The sequence below is a fragment of the Sus scrofa genome, chromosome 9 (assembly GCF_054392235.1).
Source record: "Sus scrofa isolate SSC_HxYL_T2T_F1_AM1 chromosome 9, Sscrofa_HxYL_maternal_Yorkshire_Landrace_v2.0, whole genome shotgun sequence".
NCBI classification, from domain to species: Eukaryota; Metazoa; Chordata; class Mammalia; order Artiodactyla; family Suidae; genus Sus; species Sus scrofa.
The window spans coordinates 95,800,424-95,825,418 of record NC_139391.1 but is presented as its reverse complement, the minus strand read 5'-3'; the positions used below and the strand labels follow the sequence as shown (position 1 = coordinate 95,825,418).

Below are 24,995 nucleotides of genomic sequence, written 5' to 3'. Positions count from 1 at the left end.
ATTTATGATTTGATAGATGAGTCTCTAAATAATAGACCTTAAAAAAGTGATCCATGTCTTTTTTGTTTCCAACAGTGGATCAGCATTTATACTTTCAAGATACCTATGTTTTCTACCAGTTTTCATCTGACGAGTGTAGCTACTTGTACTGTGAATTTGAAAGAGAGGAGGAATGGCAAAATGGTGTCAAACTTTTACTGCAACTTGTGCCTCTCATTCCCACCAGAGCTGGCATCTGTGACCTGTAAGTAAATGATATTTTGTTCCGTTGTCAAGTTATTCTCACTCAGAATGATTCCTATGTCTGGGAGCTGTACTTCTGCTCTTGAAGATCATTTCCTATAAGAAGTAATTGTTTTAGTCCCATTTCTCAGAGGCAGGTTCAGAAAAGTAAAATGGTGAAAATTCAGTCCAGTTAATAAACAGCTAAACTAGTATTCAGACCCCCCAAATCCACGCCTTGCCAGCTGCACCATGCTGCTTCTGATTTAATCATTGCTGTATGAGTAGATGATCTAAATTAGGGAAAAATGTGATTTAGCTTAAATTGGAATAAAGTCATAACTGACATCTTATCCTCTATCCACGTCGTGACTTTCTTAAGAACTCGGCAGACATTTCTGAAAATAATCTAGAAGCAACGTTTGGCATATTAAAACACGTGAATCATTATCACATGAAGATGCTGAATCACTCTATGGTTAAAATAAATTAAAATTAATTCATTAGAGGAGGTGTGGGAACAGGACTTGAGTCATGGTACGGTGATTCTGACATGCCTTTGTTTATCCACCGCACTTAATGACAAGCTTACTTCAGTATAATGAATTGCAGTTTAAAAATTACAGTTAGCAACTTTTATTTTTTTAAAAATATTTTTTGGAGTTCCATCGTGGCTCAGTAGTTAACAAATCCGACTAGTATCCATGAGGTTGCGGGTTCAATCCCTGGCCTCGCTCAGTGGGTTAAGGATCCAGCATTGCTGTGAGCTGTGGTGTAGGTTGAAGATGTGGCTCGGATCCTGCGTTGCTGTGGCTGTGGTGTAGGCCAGCGGTTACAGCTCTGATTCGACCCCTCACCTGGGAATGTCCTCCATATTCCACCGGTGCAGCCCTAGAAAAGACAAGAAGACCAAAAAAAAAAAAAAAAAAAAAAAAAAAAAATTAAAATAAATTAAAAAAAATTTTTAATTACAGTTGATTTACAATGTTCTGTCAATTTCTGCTGTTCAGTAACGTGACCCAGTTATACATATATAATTCTTTTTCTTACATCATCCTCCATCATGTTCCATCACAAGTGATTAGCTGTAGTTCCCTGTGCTGTACAGCAGGATCTCATTGCTTCAGTTAGTAGCTTTTACATATTCAGCTTTCAGAATGTTCCCATACTGATAACTTTGAATTCCCTGAGATTAGCAAGGCAAGTGGTATTATCCTTATGTCTTGGCTAAGAAAATAGATTCAGGGAGAAACCCTTATAACCATAAGAAAGATGAGTTACTCTTGTTGAAAGAAGATAGTTAATACAGGTTTTCAGAAAAGAAATAAAAGTCAAAGTGTATGAGAACTAATAGTCTGATTGTAGAGAGTACATTTTAGTCAGGAACTCTGCTAAATATTTTATATTTGTTGTTTCATCTTCTGAAGAATTCTGTAAGACAGTTTCCTACTATTTTAAAGTGAGGAAACTGAGGCATAGAGGTCAGGTACCCTGTCCATGGTCACTCAAGTGGTGTGTGAAGCATTCGGGTTGGAATCCCTGCCTGTCTGGCTCTAATGCCCCTGCTGTTTACACCTGCTAGGGTATGTGTGCAGGAGTCACGGGGTCGTTCTAGCTTCCCTTTATTTTATAATCGGAAACTAGAGAAATGTTAGACTGATCCTGAAATGGTTATGAATTCAGGGCCACTGGCACCACCAGTGTTTACAGAGGACCTTGCAGTGGTTCTGCAGAATTCAAATACAACGCATCACTCATTGGTTGTGTCAATATGGAAATTGTTCCTGAATGTAAGGTGCTGTCAACTTAGGTCAGACGTTTCCCAGGAAAAGTCAAGGAGCATTTCGGTAAATTTTAAAAAGCTTTCTAAGAAGGAGTGGAATCCTTTTTAAACTAGAGGTGACTGTGGCTTGCTTTTAGTCTGTGGGACTGGCATTCTCTAGCAGATCTTCTTAACCCTTTCCCATCCTGAACTCAAGATGGAGGTGTGCACGGTCCCGGGAGGCGCACCCAGATTACTGGGGGCTTACGGGCCCCTGAAGTAAACTCACGAGCGGTCCTCATGGTTAGCTCCTCTCCTTCCTCCCCATCCGAGAAAGCAAAGTAGGTGCCAATGAGATGACCTTGTTAGAGAGAGATCCTGAGTCTACTGTCGATTCTAAACAGGGAAATATTTTAAACATTTGGTTCCTAATATTAATTCCAAATTACTTGCAATCTTTTGTCGCACCAATCGTCATACACAGTCATGCCTCTGGAGTTGACAGTCACTTGTAGCATGCCTTATCAGTATGTTCTTTTTCTCTTGGTGTGAATGCGTACATATGGGAGTGGTAATTCCTTAGGGAAAATTGGCTTTGGGGAGTGATAGACCTGTGTCTCCCATATTATAAGTACTAACTATGAAATGATAAAATTGCTGAACCCACTGCAAGTCTTTTCTGCAGAGAGAGAAAAAAAATGCATTCTTTATATATTAAAAATATAAAGAAAGATATATTCTTTATATATTAAAATATAAAGAAAGATATATTCTTTATTAAAATATATTCTTTATATATTATATAAACAGTAAAATATATACATGTATTTTTTCTATAGTAGAGTCACAAGCAAATTTCTAAGCTATGGTCACATGTTTTGGGGCAAATTTTATTTTATTTTAATTAATTAATTTATTTTTGGTCTTTTTAGGGCCACACTGTGGGATGTGGAGGTTCCCAGGCTAGGGGTCAAATCGGAGCTGTACCCTCCAGCCTACACCACAGCCACAGCAATGCCAGATCCGAGCCACGTCTGCTACCTACAGCTCAGCTCACCCTTAACCCACTGATCAAGGCCAGGGATCGAACCCATGTCCTAATGGATACTAGTCGGGTTCGTTAACCACTGAGCCACCATGGGAACTCCACTGGGACACATTTTAGAGAGCCAAGGTTTAATTTATTCAGATTTGGAATGAAACGTGGTCAGAGAAAAGATGTCCAAGAAAACTCTCCTCTTCTGGGGAGTTGTCACAGCCCTTCCTACTGTTCAGGGCATATGATCCCATCATAATTTCTGCTCTCATCCGGTGACTGTCATTCATTCTAGCCCCCATCCCATCCCCGCTTATTCCCTCATACCCTCGTGAAGGTCTGCTCTTTCCTTGTCACATTCTACCCACCCCTCAAGGGGGAGCCCAAGTCCTACCTTGACCACAGAACTTACGTGATGTCCGAAGTCTTTGGCAGCCTTAACTTTTAGTAACGTAACTGCTCTTCCTATTTATATCAAATTTTTTTTTTTTGCCATTTGTCTTTGTCATTCTTAGTCCTGTAGCTATCTTTTCTACTGTGTTACACATTCATTTTACCCATTGTTCTGAAATGTCCCCTGAAGTCCTCGTGACTCATTAACTTACACCGCCCTTTCAAGGGCTGAAAACTCAGTGCTAAGGCCCTTCGAATAATGTTTTTGACATTTAAAGGCCATGAAGGTCTCCCTATGCAGTTCTACAGCAAACACCTCTAATTTGCTTTCATCTCTCTAAATGTCTTTAAAACTATGTGAGAAAACCACTTCATGCCTCTATGTAAACACATTTTTGTTCTTTAAAGATACATTTTTAAAAAGAAAACTGAAAAAAGAAACATTTTTTTTTTCCGTTTAAAATAAACAGTTTAGGAGTTCCCGTTGTGGCACAGTGGTTAACGAATCTGACTAGGAACCATGAGGTTGCGGGTTCGATCCCTGCCCTTGCTCAGTGGGTTAACGATCCTGCATTGCCGTGAGCTGTGGTGTAGGTTGCAGACGTGCCTCAGATCCCACGTTGCTGTGGCTCTGGTGTAGGCCGGTGGCTACAGCTCCGATTGGACCCCTAGCCTGGGAACCTCCACATGCCGTGGGAGCGGCCCAAGAAATAGCAAAAAAAAAAAAAAAGGCAAAAAAAAATAAAATAAACAGTTTAAAGCAGGAAGGGAAATGGAGCTATGGTAGGTTTCTAGGCTAATGGGAAGAAACAAAATTCCTATTCTATACAAAATAACTTTTATATCCAAGCTAAGTAGATAATTTGAAAGCAGAGAGTGCCTTAGCTGTCAGCAGTACTGGGGGGAGAAAGAACATCTTATTCAAACTGAAAGCCAAATCAAGTCATCCAGCATGTCCTTTTTTCTACCTTTTTTTTTTTCTTGGGGGAGGGGTGGGAATAGGAATGCTGAAGTAACAGTGTGGGGAGAAGCAGCCTAAGGATTCCTTCCCAACCAGTAAGACCTTTTGTTTCTTTCTTTTTCTTTTCTTTCTTTTTTTTTTTTTTTAAAGGCCTGCACTCGTGGCATATGGAGGTTCCCAGGCTAGGGGTGGAATCAGAGCTACAGCTGCCAGCCTACACCACAGCCACAGCAACATCAGATCGGAATTTCGTCTGTGACCTACACCACAGCTCACAGCAACACCAGATCCTTAACCCACTGAGCGAGGCCCGGGATCAAACCCGCAAGCTCATGGTTCCTAGTCAGATGCGTTTCCGCTGTGCCACAACAGGAACTCCAAGATGCTTTTCTTTCTAACACTTGAGAATTGAGGCTGTGAGGGAGCTTGGATATTTTAATTCAGCAGCCTCTATGGCAGTCCTCTGAGCTTGCCTGAGGTGGAAGTGGAAGTGCTCTGAATATCTGAGTCTGTTACATATAATGATACATAAAACTCTGTCCTGTCAATTACAGAGTAGTTAACACTAACGCTGTTGGTAAGAGTCATAGAGGATGGCTAAAATCCAGCTCATGCTGCTCTAAGGCAGGTAAAGAAAAATGGAATTGCTTCATTGTCTTCTAAGCATTCTGTTGTTTGTTGTCCGCCTGGGCCTCTGTCCTGCTGGATAGCCAGAGAGAAGGAAAAGAAAAGCCCCATAATTTTAGCCTAATCCAGTACAAGTATTCTAATAATGTAATTTTATCAGTTTCCTTTGAGAAGTTTCCTCTTGAGCATATTTTGGAAAAAAAAAAAAAAGGCTTGGCCTCTCAGCCCCCTGTCCTTGCTCCTCAGCAGGACAGCCCCTGGGTATACAGTGAGTGGTGAGGGTCTCTGACCCTGGCAGGCCAGGCTGTCCTTTCAGAGTGGCCCTTTCCCATCCCCACTGATCCTGCCTAGTGACCTGTGAAGTGTAAGTGAGGTGTGCTCTTACTGTGGGGACTGGGACTGGTGTCAGCTTGGTTTGTCTCTCTCGGCTTCATCAGTGCCTGGGGGTCCTGGTGGATACGTGCTTCTGGGAGCCTGGAGCTCTGCCTGTGGCTTACATGGATTCGGTCACCTGACCTCTGCTGAAATAGCTCCCTCTCCTGGCATCTCGCTCTGACTTTCCCTGATGCTAACCTATTAAAAAAATGGTGCCTACTCATTGTTGTTATTGTTAATGAGCTGAGTACTTACTTAATTGGATGGTGTGGCTCACCTTCGATTCCTCACTAACCAGCTCTCGGGAAAGCTCAGTCCAGTGAGTTAAGATGACTCTGTTAACATCCATGATTCTGTGCTCTGGGTAGAGAAGCAGCAGGGAGCTTGTGGTAGAAGGAAGAACATTGTGTAGGGGGTGAAGTTTGGAGAGATGGTTGGCATGGTGAGGTAGCACAGGCGGCTTGATGTGACTGGCGTGGCTGGTCACAGTCAGCGGACCTCAGACCTTGGGGAGGGGGCAACAGAGCTCAGATTAACTGCAGGGGTCTGCACATCTCTATGGAGGCCAAGCATTATCTTTATATGGAACAAAGAGAATGATTTAACTGTATATAAATGCTGCTGAAAAAGTAAAATATAGTTTACTTGAATTCATAGGGACGTTTTTGTGATGTATTTGCTGAATCAACAGCTATAGAGTTTACATGGTTCTGTGATGAGTTTCTGTGTTAAAGCGGTCCCCTACTTAGAAAATGAGGAACAGAGAGCTTGGTCACTTGGCTGAAGCTGCCCTGGTAGTGGCAATAATAAAATAATAACAACAGTAGTTAATTAACAGCTGTGTACTTACTACATGCAAAGCACTATGTGGAGCATTTTATGTAAGACTCATTTAAGGCTCACAACAGTAGTTTGGAGTTGTTCTGATTTTATAGATGAGGAAACCGAGGCAAGACAGATTACATAACGTACCAAAGGGACACGCATCTGTACTTGGTGGAAGCAATACGACTTGAAGGCAGAAGGTGAATTTGGAAATGATCTTTATGACAGTGGTTCTCAGGCATGTTACTTTTAAAAATAAACAGGTATAACCTGAGATTTACTGAATCAGGGTTGGGATGGAGAGATGAGACCTGGATATCAGTATTTTTTTGTAAAGTGTAAGGCTAACGCACACCAAGGTTGAAATCTGTTCTACAAAATTAGCTTTACAGAGTTTGTTAAGTGATAGGAAATGTGCAAATTAATTTAATGAGACTCAAAATACTATGTAAAGAAGCCAGATTAGGTTTATCAGGACATAAAGATTTTATTGAGCACAGTACCTGTTTCACTTGGTCGATGCTTCTAAAATTCCATCAATTTAGCTTCATAAAATTATGACAAAGTTCAGAAGAGGAAAATGAATGTAAACACAAAAATCCTAACACATGTTACTGAATGGGATCTGGCAATATGTAAAAATGAAACTATGTCATAAACTGATATTTATCACGGGAATACAAGGATGATTGACTATCCAAAAATCAATCAATGTAATTTATCAGATTTGGTCCTACAAAAGAAAAACTATGATAAGCTCTATAGATACTGAAAAGATAGATACAGAAAAAACATTTTAAAAAAAATTCAACATCCATTCATGATAAAAAATTCTCAGAGAAGTTCCCCCCTGGCTAAGGTTAAGGATCTGGCATTGTCTCCTGCAGCTTGGGTTCAGTCCCTGGCCTGGGAACCTCCATATGTGGTGGGTGTAGCCAAAAAATGAAAATTCTCAGAAAACTAGGTCTATAAGGCAGTTTCTTCCATCTGATAAAGCCTTACATAAAACACATAGCTTACACCATACTTAATAGCAAAAGACCCAATGCTTTTCCACTAAGATTGGGAACAAGGCTGATACATTGCCTCTTATTACTTCTTTTCAACAGTAGCCAGTATAATAAGGCAAGAAAAGATATTCAGATTAGAAGGAAAAAACAAAGCCATCTCTCTTTGCAGATGACATAGTTATATACATAGAAAATCCCAAGAAATCTACAACAAAAAATATTAAGCCTAGTAAGTGGGTTTAGCAAGATCACAGCCTGCAAGGTCAGTATACAAAATTATTTTTCCATGTACTGGCACAAAAAACAGTATGAAATAATGAGGTATAAATCTAAGAAAATGTGTAAGAGCTTTGTTGAACACTTTATAAGCCTAATTTTTAAAAATCAGGATTTAAATAATTAGAAAATCTAGTTGCATTCATGGATTGGAAGATTCGATATTGCTGAGATGTTAATTCTCCCCATGTTGACCTAGCTCTTCAGTGGCAGTCATCCCCTGATCAGTTGACCTCACCATACCTGCATAATAATAAAACCTACTAGTGGAAACATTGACCTCTAAATAGGGTGTGCCCCGTAGCTCAGTCTTCAGACTCTTTTGCTTTCACTGTGGAGGTACCCTCCTCTAGTTAAGTATTTAATAGCAGCTCCAGGGTGATGACTCCTAAAATTCAGGTACCTGTCTTCCCTTAGGACCTTATATACAATAACACCACCACCAGCTATCCTATCACCTCTGCTTCCTTTATTCTCTTCGTCCCTTATTCTCCTTATCCAGTCTAACTTGTCTTTTTCTACCTGACATGTATAAGCAACACAGGAAATCCACTGGCATCTTTAATTTCTGAAATGCTGTTGGATTAGCACCTTCTAACCAGGGAGATCAGCGTCAAGTCTGCCATTCCAACGTCCCAAATCTAACATTTGTATTCCTGACTTTGCCTATTTAGACTATCATTTTATGATCCCTCTAGAGGAGGGAATGCCAGATAAGTAAACAAATATTTTTTGAGTATTTGACAAAAAAATTTTCGTGATGAAACTTGGCATATGTTTTGTGTTAGGGTCATAGGTGAAGAAAATTTCCATTTATTGTTTTAAATTGCCTGCATAACAAAGCTGTGGAATCAACTGGTCTTAGTGTTTGTTCTTACTCATTATTCCTTTTCCCAAGGAAACAGTCCTCCAAAATTTCCATTGTTTACAGACAAGACTTACTCCAGGTGTGGGAATAGACTACTTATCTTTATCAGAGTACATCAATTTTGAAATAGTACTGGAATTTTAACAAAAATTAAACTTTTAGGCTTGCTTGTGCCAGCATTTGAAATGTAGCTGTTCAGTTAGATACTTAGCATTAGTTCTTGAATCTTTCATGTAAAATGTGAAGAAGAGATAACAGTAATAACTAATTTTATTCAGTCGTAGATGACCGTGTCACTATATATCCTGAACCCTTAATGAAACCTGTCATGTTCACAGTTTACTACTGTTTGGTAAATTTCCTCTATAAGTGTACTACTAGCTGATGCTATGAAAAATTATCTTCTCTTGAGAAGGTTGAGTAGTATTTGTACTCGTGATACCAGTGATCTCAGAAAAGAAATCTGATTCTCATGCTTTCACCATCCCATTTTTTTCTTTTGGTCATATGAATTTGCTGTTTTAAGCAAAGTAGGCCTGTCCAGGTTATCGATGTTATGGGAAGATATAGTTTTACGTGGCAGATATGACACCTTTTTATCCTCTTGGGGGTCCATGGGTATTAAATGTGGTACAGATTGACTCTGTGCCTCTTGAGGAACATTCTCTTTTTTGGTATCTAGAACTTGGGGCAGTGATTTCTTAGGACATAAACTTTTAAATCTGCCCCAGGAGATATTTCTGAAAGAGAAAGTCCCTAACTTTTTTCCTTGTCTGACCTTCAGCAGATGTGAAATGGACTCTGGGTTGTGTAAGGAGATCTTGGATTCTGGCATTGTTAACTGACTTAACATCATTTTTTTTTTCATTTTTAAAAATTTTGTTAAAGTATAGTTGATTTACAGTATCTTGTTAATTTCTGCTGTACAAGAAAATGATTCAGTTATGCATATATACATATTCACTTTTTATCATATTCTTTTCCCATATAGGTTATCATAGAATATTGAGTAGAATTCCCTGTGCTATATGGCAGATTCCCATTGACCATCCAACCCATGCACAATACTGTGCTTATACCAATCCCAGACTCCTAATCCATCCCCCACCCCTACCTTTCCCCTGTGGCAACCCTATGCTTGTTTTCGGAGTCAATGAGTCTGTTTCTGTTTTGTAAAGGAGATCTTTTTTTTTTTTTTTAAGATTCCACATATAAGTGATATCATACGATGTTTGTTTTCTCTGACTTTCTTACTTTGCTTAGTATAATAATCTCCAGGTCCATCCATGCTGCTGTAAATGGCTTTATTTTGTTCTTTTTTATGGTGAAGTAATATTCCATTATTCCATTTTTTATATATATATAATCACATCTTCTTTGTCAGTGGACATGTTTAACATCATTTCTCCTCAGCTTGGTGGTGGCAGAGTCCCTCCTGCTCCAGACTCTCCTTCCTGGACTGTGGGTCCAACCCCTCCCTGGACATTCCCTGTGCCTGCTTTCTTACTTCCTCACTCACTCATGGCTATTCTCCTTCTACAGGCAAATGATTCTCCAAATCATAACAGCAAGAAACCAAACCTGCCTTTGATTTTGTATCTTCTGCTTACTTCTCTTTCTGTCTTGTTTGCTTTACAGCCATGGTTCATGGCCCTCAGCATAAAACCCAAACTCTTTGGCAGTAGTAGACGGGCCCTGACTCTGACTCTTCTGGCCTCAGCTTAATGTCTTACCATTTCCCACTCCCCTATGCTGGTAATTCTGCTCCATCCCAGGGCCACTCCTTTTCCACAGAGCGTCAGCTTGGATATCACTTCTCCTAAGACGCCTGTGAATCACAGATCAGGCTAAGTGGCCGTTACTTGTGTTGGCAGAATATGTTAAAGATAGGTTTTGCTAAGCCCACTAAGTGTTATATGTTTTTTTTTTTCATATATATGTGTGCTGTGCATCTGTTATTTTTTGTGAAATCATGTTTGAAAGATTCCTGCATAGTTTGTCTTGGTTCTGGTGTATTCCATGCCCTAGAATTTTACAAGCCTCTAGTAGGGTAGTCTGAGGTCCATCTTAGAAATTGCGTTTTCCTCAAGTCCCTCCAAACCAAGCAAGGCAGAGCAGAGCAGCATCAGCGTGAAGCGGGGTGGGAGGTGGAGGATAGGTCTGCTCTGAATTCCCCAGGAACATCCTCTTCCTTTCAGAATTCTGATTTGGAGATAGGCGTGTTGCCCACCCTCATTCAGTCCCAATCTGGAATATCTCTGTTGAAGGCAAAGGTTGATGTGTAGTGTGTATGTAAGATGCTCAGAAACAAATGACAGCCTTTGGGATGGCAGTAATAGCAACTTAAATGAAAACTGACTGAGGACACATCTCATGGTTAGCATCCTCTGTGTGTGCACCACGCTTGTGCCCAGGATAGATAGCACTGTCTCCTGTGCGTGGAAGGCTGTGTGTGATACCCTAGCTGGATTAGCCTAAGCCAGTTGTGCATAGTCTACACCTCTGAAACCCCTGGACTCCAAACGCTTGTCTGTTTTATGGCTGTGGGATGCATTTAACACATTTTCATGTAGGAACCATGTTATGTGTGTAGCAGTAGCTCTTGGCTGCTCAGTGAATATGCTATTCAATATTGAAACATAGATATAGACAGCAGTTCCCATTGTGGCTCAGCAGGTTAAGAACCCAACATAGTGTCTGTGAGGATGCGGGTTGGACCCCTGGCCTCGCTCAGTGGGTTAAGGATCCGGTGTTGCCATGAGCTGTGGCGTATGTTAAGATGCAACTTGGAGCCTACGTTACTGTGGCTGTGGTGTAGACTGGCAGCTATGGCTCTGATTCAACCCCTAGCCCAGGAACTTCAATACGCCACAAGTGCAACCCTAAAAAAAAACAAAAAATAGGAGAAAAGAAAAGAAAACAAACATAGATTATAGACAGAACTTGTGTATTTTTAAAGTTGTATCAATATACAAATGTAAAGTGATATTATTTAGATAATGTTTCTGTAAGAAATGGTCCCAGAAAACCTCTTCCACTGTTGAAAAGGAAGTAGGATTTTCCAACTCCAGGATGATATTGGTTGCTCTTGAATCTGGAGGCACAAGTATTTTGGTGAAAACCTGATTAAGGAGTATGGATACTATCACATATATAGATGATATATGGTAAGCTTTGATCTTTAAAAACATCATGGGAATAATCTCAAACCCGTTATACTAATTCTCATGGAGGAATTTTTACTAAGAGAATTCTGGGAATCCCTGCAGGTATACCAATTAAATCCAAGTTTCTAGAAGTTATACTGGTCCTGACTGGTATACAAGGACTTCTGTTGCCCAGATCTTGGCCCATGTGTTCAGGCTTTTATTGAAACTCAACACCATTGACTATTTAGCTCCCTCAGAGCTGAGAGTTTGTGGGTTGGGAGACCTTTCTGGGTGGGGAACTTCCTGCTTTTCTGTTGCCCTGTGAATTGAGTAAGTGATGGCCGAATAGTTGGCCAGGTTGGAAACTGTCACTCAGTCTGTACTAATTGTTTCTCAGGGGAAGGTGAGGAGGTGGGAGTGACCTTATTTTATTCAAGATCTTTTCGAAGATGTCAGCTCTTTGGCATTTGATAGAAGAAAGTCATTCGTGTTGGACTTGAATGACAAGAAGGTCACTGAAGGAGGGACCACTGCAGGGATCCAGGAAGCTGATGGAGTAGCTCAGGGCAAGAGCCCTTGAGTATAAGCAGGTTAAGCCTTAGTCGACTGACCACAGAGCACTAGCTAATGTCTTGTGCAGCGGTCTTCAGGGGATGGGGGGTGGCTCCCAGCAGAGCACTCCTGGAGGTTTTGAAGGTCCCCACTTAATTTATTCAACAAAGAGTCACTGAATGCTTGCTATGGACTAGTTGTGTTCTAAGTATTGGGAATGTAACTGTGAACACGGCAGACAGAAATTCCCACACTTGTGGAGCCCGGAGTCTAGGAGGAGGGGTAGTTTCATAAATAAAAAGGGCTTATGTTGGTTAATGGTGGAAAAACTTTATGCAGAGAAAGAAAGTAGGAAATGAGTGATGGAGATGTGGGTCAGGAGAGGCACCTCCAAGAGGTCATCAGAAACTTAAAGGATGTGAGGGAAAGGCAGTGTGCAGTGTGAGGGGAGCCGTCTGGGCTAAGCGGATGGTTGGCGCAAGCCCCACGACAGGAGCATTAAAGGCAAAGCAAGAGTGACTGGGATGGAGTGAAGAGAGCGAGAGATGGCAGCCCCTGTGGAGGCTGGGGCTCTGGACCCAGGGAGCAGGGGAATCAGTGGAGGATTTTGAGCTGAGGAGGGACATGTTCTAATGCACGTGTAAACAAGACCTCTCTGGCTCCTGGGTCCAGGTACAAGCTTCTGTGGCTGGGGCAACCATGGAAGGAGTGGAGGTGGTGGGAAATGGTCAAAAGAGAGCTTGCTCTTGAAGGCAGAGCTATGGGGTTAGGGGAAGGATACAATGTAGAGTATGGGGGGGTGGTGTCAAGGATGACTTCCACCTGGAAGGATGGAGTTGCCTATAGTTAAGGTGGAAAAGACTGTAGGGATGCAGGTGGGGATTTGTTTCTTTTTTGGTGGAAGTTGGGGAGAATGAAAATGTGTTCTGTGTGATGGTTAGAGGGACAAGGGCTGAGGACCACAGACTTTTACCATTCCTGTGTCCTCACTGCTGCATCTTTAGGTATTGCAGACCTCTCGAATTGATAAAGATGTCTGCCCAGAGCATCAGGACTTGGCATTTCCCATGGAGAATTACTGGTCAGGCTTGGGCTATTGGCAGGAAGAGACCTTGAGAAGCAGAATTCATAAGGGGCACACCTTTAGAGCCAGAGCTTCCTGCTGGCACACACACTCAGGGATGTCTCCTTCCCAGGGTCACCCCTTTTCTCTTTTTTCTTCTTCTTTTTTTTTGTCTTTTCTAGGGTCACTCCCATGACATATGGAGGTTCCCAGGCTAGCAGAGGTCTGATCAGAGCTGTTGCTGCCAGCCTATGTCAGAGCCACAGCAACACGGGATCCAAGCTGCGTCTGCGACCCACACCACAGCTCACGGCAATGCCAGATCCTTAAACCCACTGAGCAAGGCCAAGGATCACACCTGCAACCCCATGGTTCCTAGTTGGATTCGTTAACTCCTGAGCCACGACGGGAACTCCTCTTTTTTCTTCTTATATCAGCGTGTCACTGATATGAGCTGCTGAGTCGGCCATGGTTTCTTTGTTTCCCTTCTCTCACCAAGCAGCACAGCCCCCTTTAGTAATAACGGGGAATACACGCAAGTCCAGTCCTCCCTCAGGATCCATGGGGAAGTTAGTTCCAGGACCCCCGTGGACACCCAGATCCACAGACACTCGAGACTCACCAGAGTCTTTCTTTTGTTCTCCCTTCCCTCATCTGTTTCATTTTCTGTTTTGATCTGATATGTGCGAACTTGTCTTCAGTGGGATGCCGTGATGTGTGTTCACATCATAAAAGAATCAGGATATTTCTCAGCCATTTGGCATCAAGCTGGGGAAGGACCACCCCCGTGAGGAAGGACGGAGAGTGGGTGGGCATCACCCATTTCTCTTTCTTTCTTCCTTTCCCCTCTCTAGGCTCTTTCACTATTTGCCTGACCCCCCCACCCCAGGCCCCCTCCCATGACCTGCCTCTACGCCGGTGCCATGCAGGTAGCTGCTGCTGTAGGGTGGGCTGGGGACTGCTCAGCAGAAGAGTCCTTCTGTGTTCCAGAGCGAGCAGCAGGATCATTCCAGAAGGCGTGGAGTCCTAGGGGAGCAAGATCAGATCTGTGTTTGAGGAGGAGAATCCTGGTGTTCAGAAGAGATGGGGTATGGGACGAGAAGCAGAGATAGTTGGTTAGGTGGCAGTAAAAATAAGTCATGGAGGTGAGGGCCTGTTAGTGGGTCTTGTGAAGGGGGGACCACAGGACAGCTGAGCAGAGGATCTGGTGACTAGAAAGGCAGGGAAGGAGTTCCCATCGTGGCGCAGTGGTTAACGAATCCGATTAGGAACCGTGAGGTTGCAGGTTCAATCCCTGGCCTCGCAGATGCAGCTCGAATCTGGCATTGCCGTGGCTCTGACCTAGGCCGGTAGCTGCAGCTCCAGTTAGACCCCTACCTTGGGAACCTCCACATGCTGCGGTACGGCCCTAAAAAGGCAAGAAATTAAAGAAAGAAAGAAAGATTTCCACAATGCATGTTCTGTGCTGGAAGCATGATGAAAGGTACTTTCGCTTGAACAGAGTTGAAATTATTTGTTGTTTAACTAGCAACGGCTTGCCATTACTCATCAGATAGCCATGATCAGTCACCTACACAGGTGCTGCCTTTGCAGTTTTGAGTTCTTTTCAGCAGTTTGTTGAAAACACATCCATGACAGAATCTGTGCTAATGCAAAGATGCACATCGACTCATCCTTTAGGTGTCTGCTGGGGGCTGAGAAGCATGGGGGGGCTTGACCAGCTCTCGCTTTGCTGCAGTCACAGACAGAGCGTTGAAACCCTGGTTTTGATGCTCTTATATCTAATGCTCTCGGCTCCTAATTTCCTCTCAGATCTGTTCTCTCACCTCATAAACCCTGGTTTGGTGACTTAGGTTATAAAGGGTTGCAAACCTCTATATCTCTTCCACATATGTGGAAACCTTGTGAATAGATAGTTTTAATAATAAAGCTCATTTTATTTGAAATCTTCATTTTCAAGGTCATGTTTCCGATGCTTTGCTGCACAAGTAATTAAGTTACTTGACAACATGCCCACAGCTTCATACCTATATCAGGCAGTTCTTGTAAAGGCAGTAGTTTGTAATTCATTGCTCCGATTTGAAGGGTGGGACATTTTTTCCTCTGAAGGGGTTTAATAACATTTCCAGATACAGGAAGCCAATGCCAGAATTGATCCAACTGGCTTTTCCTTTCTTATAGAGCATCTTCTTAGCCCTCCTAGGAACTGGGAGAAGCCCTCCTGCCCTGCAAGGCTAGCACTTCAGCTGGCCCACTGCAGTTCCCGAGATTGAAATCAATCACTGGACTGCCACTGCGATAACGCCGCTCTGCAGGGCAATTACCGCCAATCCCCCCAAGTCCCCAGAAGGTGTTGAAAGGAATTGCTTGTGGAAATAGATCTGGGAGACAATTACATATATTCAGTCGGCATTACTCAATGTTTTTTTTTTTTTTTTTTTTTTTTTTTCCCTTTGATCAAGTCGGGGGGGGAGTGATTTTGTAAAATTTTTTTGAAGTAGATGATTTTATATGTTCACATGTATGCTTGTGTGATGACAGTTGTTTCATGAATTACATTAGAAAGGTGATTTTTCTAAAACTGATCTTATTCTGTGTAATATGTTGTATGTCTCCTTAGTTATTTAACATCTTCTTAACTGGGCCATGGTCTCATAAAAAAGGGCAAAGGGCTTCTGCTATGGTATCCACATAATTCCTGTCCCAGCATTCGGCTTGTAATAGACCAATTCATAATAAGCCTGTTTTGGCTGAAACTCAGAGGTAGCGGAAAATTCATTTTTCATTTTTTCAGAATCTGGATTTCATTTGGAATTAGTGGGAAGTTTAGTATTTAGCCACGTTATATTCACCGTCTGCTTATGCTCTGTGTATGCCCATATTTGTAAATCTGGTGTGTCAGGATTCTTCTGTGATAACCTTTGGAGAGCAGTACATAATCCCAGGACTTAATCGATGTATGGAAAAGAGGGTCTTACTAATTGATTTTGAAGGAACTGTTGAGCTGCAACAGAGTTGTGTTCCTCTGGCATTATTGTCCCCATGTTACCGTGTGTACACTTTCACTAATGTATGAAGCAGTAACACTTTTACTTGCCATGCATTACCCATAACTTGGTGAATAAATAACCAAAGCAGAATAGTAATTTATTCTTTGTTTTTCAAAGATCTCATCAGAAAATTGAAGACTCAGAGGAGAGCAGCGACGAAATTCTCGCCCGTCTAACGTCTGCGGTAAGGCCCTGCCCTTTCCCTCCCCAGAGGTGCAGCAGTAATGAGCCTGGGGTCTTTGAAGGGAATCCATTTGGGTAGTGGTGTAGAGACGCTTGCCCTGGGGCTGCGACTGTTGAGGGAGGTTCAAGTTCAGGCAGAAGCAGACAGTGGCATTCATGCCCTCTGCTCTGATGCAGCCTCTCCTGCAAGATCATAGATACTCTTGGTGGAAAGTTCCTGGAACCTTAGTGGAGGCATAATACCTGATTTTTAAAAATACGTTATGGCTTAACCTAGGAAAAGTTGTGACCTGCTGCACAAAGAAGCAAAGATGGTATGTTTCATTAGGAAGGAAAACATTGCCTCAACCAACAAAACGATCAGGTCTTTAGTTTTCAATGTGCTGGATTGCAACATTTTCCTTGTGTCTTTGCAAGCCATTAATTAGAGTTGCAACTGACTAGGTTGAAGGAAAGGAAGGAAGGAAGGAAATCCCCTTCTTCAAGGAAAAAGCTGGCCTCGGTTGCTAATAATTGGGCACTGGTTTTTGACAGGCTCTAACAGTGCTGTCTCACACAACCTTTATCCATGGGCTGGACTTTCTGGAAATTTTTCAAGCCTCTCCAGAGATTGTTAGTTCTTCTTTAACTGAATTTTTAAAATGGTGGTTGCAGAAAATCATGCTGGATTGATTTATGTACATGGAATGAAACTAATCTTGTAACTTTAACAACCAAGTCCTGGCATCTGGACACAACTTGAAAGTTAAAAGTTGTCTTTCTAGAGTTCCCGTTTTGGCTCAGCAGGTTGAAAACCTGACATAGCGTATGTGAGGATGGCGTTTGGATCCCTGGCCTCGTTTAGTGGGTTAAGGATCTGGTGTTGCCTCAAACTATGGATGCGGCAGATGTGGCTCGGATCTGGCATTGCAGTGGCTGTGTGGAGGCTGGCAGCTTCAGCTTCGATTTGACCCCTTGCCCGGGAATTTCCCTATGCTGCAGGTGTGGCTGTAAAAAGAAAGAAAAAAAAGTTGTCTTTCCTACTCTTCTGGAATATAGCCTAGAAAAGTAATTTTTGGCTATGTAATATAGTGCTCCATGATACAAAACTTCACACGAAATAGAAGCTTGACAGCACATTATGCAAAACTATTTAACATGACCTTTTCATTTTAAAATATTGACCAAAGGGGAGAGCCTGTTGTGTGCAAAATCATTAATAGCTGCCCATTTCCAAAAGTACTCACTACTGACCAAATATTCTGTAAAACATTGTATGTGTTTGTTTGGGTACATGTGTACATACGCACACATACGCATTACACTTCAAAGCAGCCCTATGAAATAAGTGGCATTTTCTGTATTTTATAGACATAAAAGCATGTATATGTTAAGCAGCTTGCCCAAGGTCAACCATCTGGAAAGGAACAAAGCCAGCATCTGAACTCAGAATTTTCTACATTCTGCTCATGTTCTCTTAAGTACTGTGCCTCAATTTTTAAATAATGTAGTGTAGTTATTAGGTAAATTTCAGAAGCAGCAGACATGTCAGATGTAGTTTCTGCAGTCATACCAGGAAGACAAGCACATGAAAAAGTTAACCTATAAAATAGCTGGCATTTGAGCACCAAAAATCATGGGTTATAGACAGTAAACCCAAGCACAGTATCCGAAAACTTCACTGAAGAGACTGGACTTGATGGAGCATTGAAGGCCATTAGGATTTGAACAGGTGACAGGAGAGTGTGTGCTCCAGCTGTGGGGTTATTGTGTGCAGGCAGAGGAATGGGCAGGGACAGTGGGAAAACAGTGAGTAGAGTAACCTGGTTAGAGAGGAAGGACCTCATAAGGGAAAGCAAAAGACTTTTTGAACAACAGATTAACATGATGAAGTAGATGGTTAAGAAAGAAAGATGGTGAGTTGGAGATGGGGAGATGGGTTGAGAGGCTGACAAAAACCCAGTTTATGTTGTTTGTTGGTGCAGGGTTGGGGCGGGGGGAGACCAAAAGAAAAACGAGTTTAAAAAGGAGCACACAGCATTTTTAAGAATTCAGTAGGACTAGGAAAAGGTAGAGGAGGAGTCAGATAACCAAAGTCCTGAACTTGTGTGCATGAAAAAGTGATGATACTCTTAGGAAGTTGAGTAAAATATGTGGAAGGGTAGCTGACTTGGTTTTGAACATGCTGAGTTTGAGGAGAGAAAGGAAACGTGAGCCTGGAACTCAGAAGGGTCAGGGCTAGAGCTGCAGGAACCAGTTCCAGGCTGTCGACTGAGGAGCAGCGTGGAAGACGGAGTCTTGGGCAGCAGCCACAATGAGAGGCAACAGGGAAATTGGAGGACAGTGAGAGGAAGTAGAAATACCGAATGGTTTATAGCCTAGAAGTCAAAGTCAAGAGAGACTCTACGAAGGAAGGATGGACAGCAAAGTGTTGGCTATGTATTTGGTCGAGGTAATCTTACTAGAAAAATCTCCAAGCTAAAAAGACTGTATAAATATTGGGTAAGATATTGGAGTAGGAACGAGAATAGAGGGCAGAAGAGAAAAATTCATCTTTTCATTTCATGGCTGATTGAACTGAGAATGTGGACCTTGATTTTTAATTCTCCCAACAGTGTGACCTTGGCTTAACTGAATGGTAGACTAGACAATATCTATGTTCTAAAATTCCTCTGTTCACTGCATAAGCATTTATGAAGGCACTCTTCTGTTTCACCTCTTCACAGTGTAGTTGTTCCAGTTGGCAGTGGTATGAAAACTTTATTACCTAGGTGTTGACACCATGCAGGAAGAGGTATGTTTGCCTGTACCACTGAAGCCATAGTTGTCATCTAGTGTGACCCTTAAATGCATTAAAGGAAAGCAAAAGTGACATCTGTAATGCAGGTTGTTAGAGCTCTCTACAAAGGTTTGTATAATTAGGGGGTGCTGGAAAGGGGGTGGCAGTTTACTGTGGACTGTCCTGTCCTGTGTATTCCCCTCTTTTTACTCAAACTTGGGAATTTTCTATATGGCTGCCTTTTAAAAATCTTCATTTTTAAAGTGTACTTAGTCTCAACTTAGGTTCATTGAGAGAAAGGTCCCTTCATCTAAAAAATAACATCTAACATTCTACCCTGGAAGAAAACACAAATGAGTTTTCATGGTAAAGGAATATTAGAAGACAGGTTATGTAGAGAAAGAAAAATGCCTTGATAATTCAGCAAGATTTACAGCTGTTAAATTAGGACAAACATGAACATTAAACATGTTCCAGCTACGTTTCTGGTGCTTTTCAGGAAAGAGCCACCCTCCCAAGTGCCTGACATCCAAAAACCTAAATGAGAAAATTCTGTAAAGAAGTTTTCAGCTTAAGGAAAAAGGAAGTGGCCATAATAAGACTCCTTCCATTATATAAAGTCTGCAGAAAGCTTCTGAGAATTTGGGCATTATTATCTGAAAGTAGTCTGGCTTTCCCTGTTGTGTATATGGTTTCTTCCTTAACATCTTAGCATCCTTTCTAATATCTTCTGACCTTAACACATTTTGTTAACTTGAAAAACTTCTTGTCCTTTACGCTGCATCTCTGTTGGTCTGATGAAGCTAGAAGGCTAAGAAGGGCCCTTGGTTGACACCATCTACCAGTTCCTATCCTTGAAGTTCTGAGAATTATTTTATTTTAAAACATTCATTCTCCTAGTGTACATGACAAAAAGAGTGCTCAGAATTGATGACATAGCTTTTATATATTTGTTTTACAATCCAAGATAAACTAGACATAGGCAAGAGTTTATAGTGAATGAAATACTGCCTTCAAAGTCATAGTTCCTAGGATGTAAATTTACGAAATAAGCTAAACTTTGAGGCATTTTAAAAAACAGAGATTCTTTAAAGAACTTGGGATTCATCCAAAGACAGGAAGTGGAAACATGGACATCCTTAAATAGGAGAGAAAAACTGATTCTGGACTTCCAGCTCATGCTTACAAAAAAATGGACATCCCAAACAAACTGTGTTGGGCTATTTCTGTTACTTCAGGCTCAGTTGTCATGATGGCAGTGGTAGAGAGGAGAAAACACAAACATCTTATCTGAGGGAAATTTGTAATTTTTATCCACATTAATTTTAAAACCACTGAGGCAATTGCGTTAGACTAGGGTGTGAATTTTACGTGTTAGATGTCTATTTAATGGCACAGTTATGAGTGGCATTTATACAAGGACAAAGAGGGCAGTGGTGTGGTCTTCTGTGCTGTGTGGTCCAGCAAAGTCAGCCATTCCTCAGAGGGTGACAGAGAACGCTTTTGAGTGTCTACAACAAACACTAACCTAGTGGTGGTGGTGACAGCTATGAGTGTGTGGCCCTATCTTGAGAGATGAATTCACATGGCAAATCGAGTGTACAGAATTTAGAAAAAGTTCAGTGAAGATGAAAACAGACTCTAATCCTCGGGGACACTCTTTACACCTTCACACTCCTTTTCAAAGCTAATGTAGTTGATAATTTTCCTCAGTTGAGGTTTCCCCCATTTGCATGTGTCTGCCCTATCCTGTTGCTCATTTTCTTCAGACCATCCACCTTTAATGTAGAACCTTTGCATTTGATGCTTTTAGTGGTATTTTCCAATGCCTTCTCATGGGGTCTTCAAGTGCATTAGCACTCCTCTGAGAAAAACCACTGAGCTTCAAAAAAAAAAAAAAAAAATCTAACTTGGGAGTTCCCTTGTGGCACAGTGGATTAAGTATTTGGCATTTTCACTGCAGGGCCTGGGTTACTGCTAAGGCTCAGGTTCGGTCCCTGGCCTGGGAGCACCCACATGCTGAGGGCGAGATCAAAAAAAAAAAAAAAAATCAAACCCAAATTATAAATGAAGGCGACTCTTTTAAGTTCTAGAAGACCTTGAAGTAGATGAAGCCCCAAGAAGCCATGTACGAGGATATATAACTTTTGGTTAAAGTGTTAGAGAAAAAGAAATCCACTATGGAATTTGGTTTTGCACCTCTCGAGGGGAAAGAAGAGGTGGTTATAATTAACTGCAGCATGCTGTCAACTTCACAAAAAGGGTTTTCCCAGCTCAGTGTCCAAAGTTGTGAAGTAGCCCCGTCAGTTATCACATTTTCTGTGAACTTGTTCTCTTGTGCTTTCCAGCCTTCTTTCTAGTAAAAGTTGTCTGCTCATTGTTTTCCCATTTGGGATTCTGCTTTACAGATTAATAAAGGTATTAACTAAGCCCTGCACTTAACTTGGGCCTCGGATTCTTCTTCTGTGTCATCTTTTCCTTGCATAGTGTTCTTTTGGGAAATCCTTATTACAGAGGTACCAGGAGCTGTGTCTTCATGAACAACCCCTGGTCTTGTATCAGCAACATCAGGACAGTAGGAAACTCAAAGACCCCAACTTTCCAAGATTCTCTGTGTTGTCAGCTCTCTCCTTCCTCTCAGGTTTCCTGTCCTCATATTTTGCTTTCAGTCATTTGAAGCTCCTCTCCTTTGTCATGTCTGTCATTCACCTGGAGCTTCAGTCATTTCCTTTACGGTGTATCTTTCTCAGGACTCTGTCTACACCCTTTCTGGGTCAGGAAGTACATAGAGTGACTCTCATTCCTTCAGTTTGTCCATGATGGATCTACACGTCGGGTTTGCTATGTTGGAGAAATTCCTTTCTGAACAGTAGTATCTGAAGATAGCAGTGACAGTTTCTACGACTGGATATGGCCGCACTGATACTGGCTCAGGAAGCAGAAATAGCATGGGATTTGAGTTTTGCCAAATCTTTAAAAAGCTAGAATTTTGGAGACTTATTTCGGAGGCTGTATTTCAAGTGAGTAAGGCCTACACATAGTCTTAGGTTAAGGAAAGTGGGAGAATGTCACCATCATCTAGCGATGAATTTCACTGCATTTAGACATATGGCTTTTTAAAATGCCGAGATGCTAGTTTCCACTCCCCCTTTTCCTGGCCACCTGCCTCTTCCTGGGGAACGGAAAACCAGGGTGCAGTTAAATTCCCTTTTCTATGTCTGTCACGGACCTGAGTGGGCATGTTTTTTCAGAGAATAAAAGTAAGTTACTCCCCCAGGGAATGACTCACCTTCTGTCTGGCTGCCACAGGATCGTGAACATCCTGATACCTTATACTTCTTATCTGCAGGGAACACAAAATTCCTACATGGAATCCTCAGTCTGGCTCCAGCCCTTCCAGGGGCTTAAGAGCTGCCCTGTTATTTGGGGAAGGGCTGGGTAGATTGGATCTGAGAAAAAGGGTCAGGGGAGGCCCTCGAAGACAGACCTGATTTCAAGGAGCATTAAGGAAGCCCCAGAGGACTTGGAGCACGTTTCTGGGGCAGGATTCCTTGTTCTTGGTGTTGATAAGGAGCCGTGGGGCTTGTTAGTACCTTCCCTCCTTGTGTGTAAGAGCTGCCCTCAGCAGCTGTTGCAGTGTTCACCGTGCCCTTGGCTGTGGATTTGTAAGTCTCCAGGACCACTCGCAGAGTTGGTTAAAGCTCCTTAGTTTCCCTCCAGTAGGATCTCCTACTAACCCCTCATAAGCCCAGGATTGTCAATATATGAACAGATAGCTCAGGGGTGTTTTTCTAGCCCTCGTCCATAAAAAATACTGTACTGTGTTCTGTCTAGGTCTATCGCACATCAAAGTGATTTGCTTCATTTTGAGAATAGATCCCTAAATATCCAAAGATGCAGGTATATACACCTAGCTATTAAAAATTAAGTTGTTATCTCTACTTCCAAAGGAACCATTTGCACATGGCCAGATCGTGTGATAACCTAACTCTAGCCTTGTGAAGGTGGCTTTGGTGAACAGCATAATACCTGGTGTTTTGCCTTCTGAAATAAGCCTAGTGTGGGGGCATTTGTTTCTTAGCATCAGTTCAGAAAGATGTCAGTGTGAAGAACCCATTCAGAAGTAAAATGTGTCTTCATGAATCCCTTGTCAGTAGAGGAAGAAGTGTGTGTGTGTGTGTGTGTGTGTGTGTGTGTGTGTGAGAGAGAGAGAGAGAGAGAGAGAGAGAGAGAGAGAGAGCGCCCACATGCGCTCATGGGCTCATCTACATGTATTCTATGGTCTTTGAGTATCTGTTTCCAAGATGAAGATAACTTTTATCTGCAACACACAAAGGAAACAGACATTTTTAATTGGCAAGGAATAGAAGCATACCATTTGGCTGTGAATTGGTATATTAACAGTCATGGGTTACCGTGAAATCCTATCTAAGGGAAGTTGAAAGGAGCTTTGAAAGGATGATCCATGAACATTTCATGTTGGGTTGCTTCTTTGCGCACTTATTTAAAATAGAACTTCTTATAGCTGCTTAGATGAAATGTAGTTTTACATTGTAATTTAATGATGTAACTTTATTTTAGTATGTCCATATGGGAAGCAGAACCAAGAGGCATATTAAAACAAAAGTGAAAATTTCTTGAAGTTTTAGTGGTTATGAAATAAGTAGATTTTAAATTAGTTTATTTTTTATATTATTGTAAAAATCAGAATATAAGAAAATTTTGTGTGGGTAATGGGTAGAAAATAGGGTGAATTCTATTCTGGTATTTTTAAGTCTATTCTTGTACTTTTTTAGGTGCCAAAATGATGGTAAATCTGGTAGTGGGTTGTCATTACTGTGGATCATGCTTTGCAATTTTAAAAAATTCACCTGGGAGTTCCCACTGTGGTGCAGCAGAAGTGAAGCCAACCAGTAATCACAAAGTTGTGGGTTTGATCCCTGGCCTTGCTCAGTGGGTTAAGGATCTGGCATTGCAGCTTGGATCCTGTGTTGCTGTGGCTGTGACATAGGCAAGCAGCTGTAGCTCCAAGTCAACCCCTAGCCTGGGAACCTCCATATGCCACAGGTGTGACCCTACAAAGACAAGAGGCCAAAAAAAAAAAAAGAAAATTCACCTGACATTTGGATTAACTTGAACATAAAGACTATAATTTTTTTAAAAAATTCCAAAATAAAAACATGCCTATAATGAAATCACTTAGAAATAATCATTAGTAACACTTCAGTGTTTTTTACTTTCTAAGCTGTTTTTCTCATGTGTATATTTTTGGTAAAATAGGTAAAAAAAAAAAATGACCTTTTTATTTTGTGGGTTTGTGCTAATGTATTTTCAATGCTAACAGTACCTCGTATGATATTTATAGTGGGTCATAGTACTCCGTTCCATGAACTTATCCATATATATTATATATATATATATGTTATATATATGTTATATATATAACATATATGTTTTATATATATGTTATATGTATATTTTGTTATTTGTTTGTTTTGTTTTTGCTTTTCCTGGGCTGCACCTGTGGCATATGGAGGCTCCCAGGCTAGGGTTCGAATCGGAGCTGTAGCTGCTTGCCTACACCACAGCCACAGCAACGCAGAATCCAACCTGTGTCTACAACCTATACCACAGCTCACAGCAATGCCGAATCCTTAACCCACTGAACGAGGCCAGGGATCAAACCTGCGTCCTCATGAATGCCAGTCAGATTTGTTAACCTCTGAGCCATGACAGGAACTCTGGGATGAACTTCTATGTGGGGAAATTGTTGAGGAGACTTGCATGCAGATGTTAACTTATTAGCCTGTTGTTGCATTAAAGAGACCAGGTGAGATCTGGACAAAAGGCCAAGAATGTGTGATATCTGTTGAGTTCTTACCTTG

General features: G+C 41.6%; 1 protein-coding gene across 27 annotated transcripts in view; it reads left to right on the top strand.

Moving 5' to 3' along the window:
• The window catches only part of RAPGEF5 (Rap guanine nucleotide exchange factor 5), a 434,425-nt gene that overhangs the window by 245,281 nt on the left and 164,149 nt on the right, over window positions 1-24,995 (top strand). For all 27 annotated transcript variants that reach the window (XR_014816836.1, XR_014816835.1, XR_014816834.1 and 24 more), the window contains 2 exons: window positions 76-244; window positions 16,287-16,353. Coding sequence is in view for 16 of the 27 variants with exons in the window: in XM_084978468.1 (XP_084834594.1) it covers window positions 76-244; window positions 16,287-16,353 (236 nt within the window). In the remaining 11 variants the exon portion in view is untranslated. The remainder of the gene's footprint in view (window positions 1-75; window positions 245-16,286; window positions 16,354-24,995) is intronic.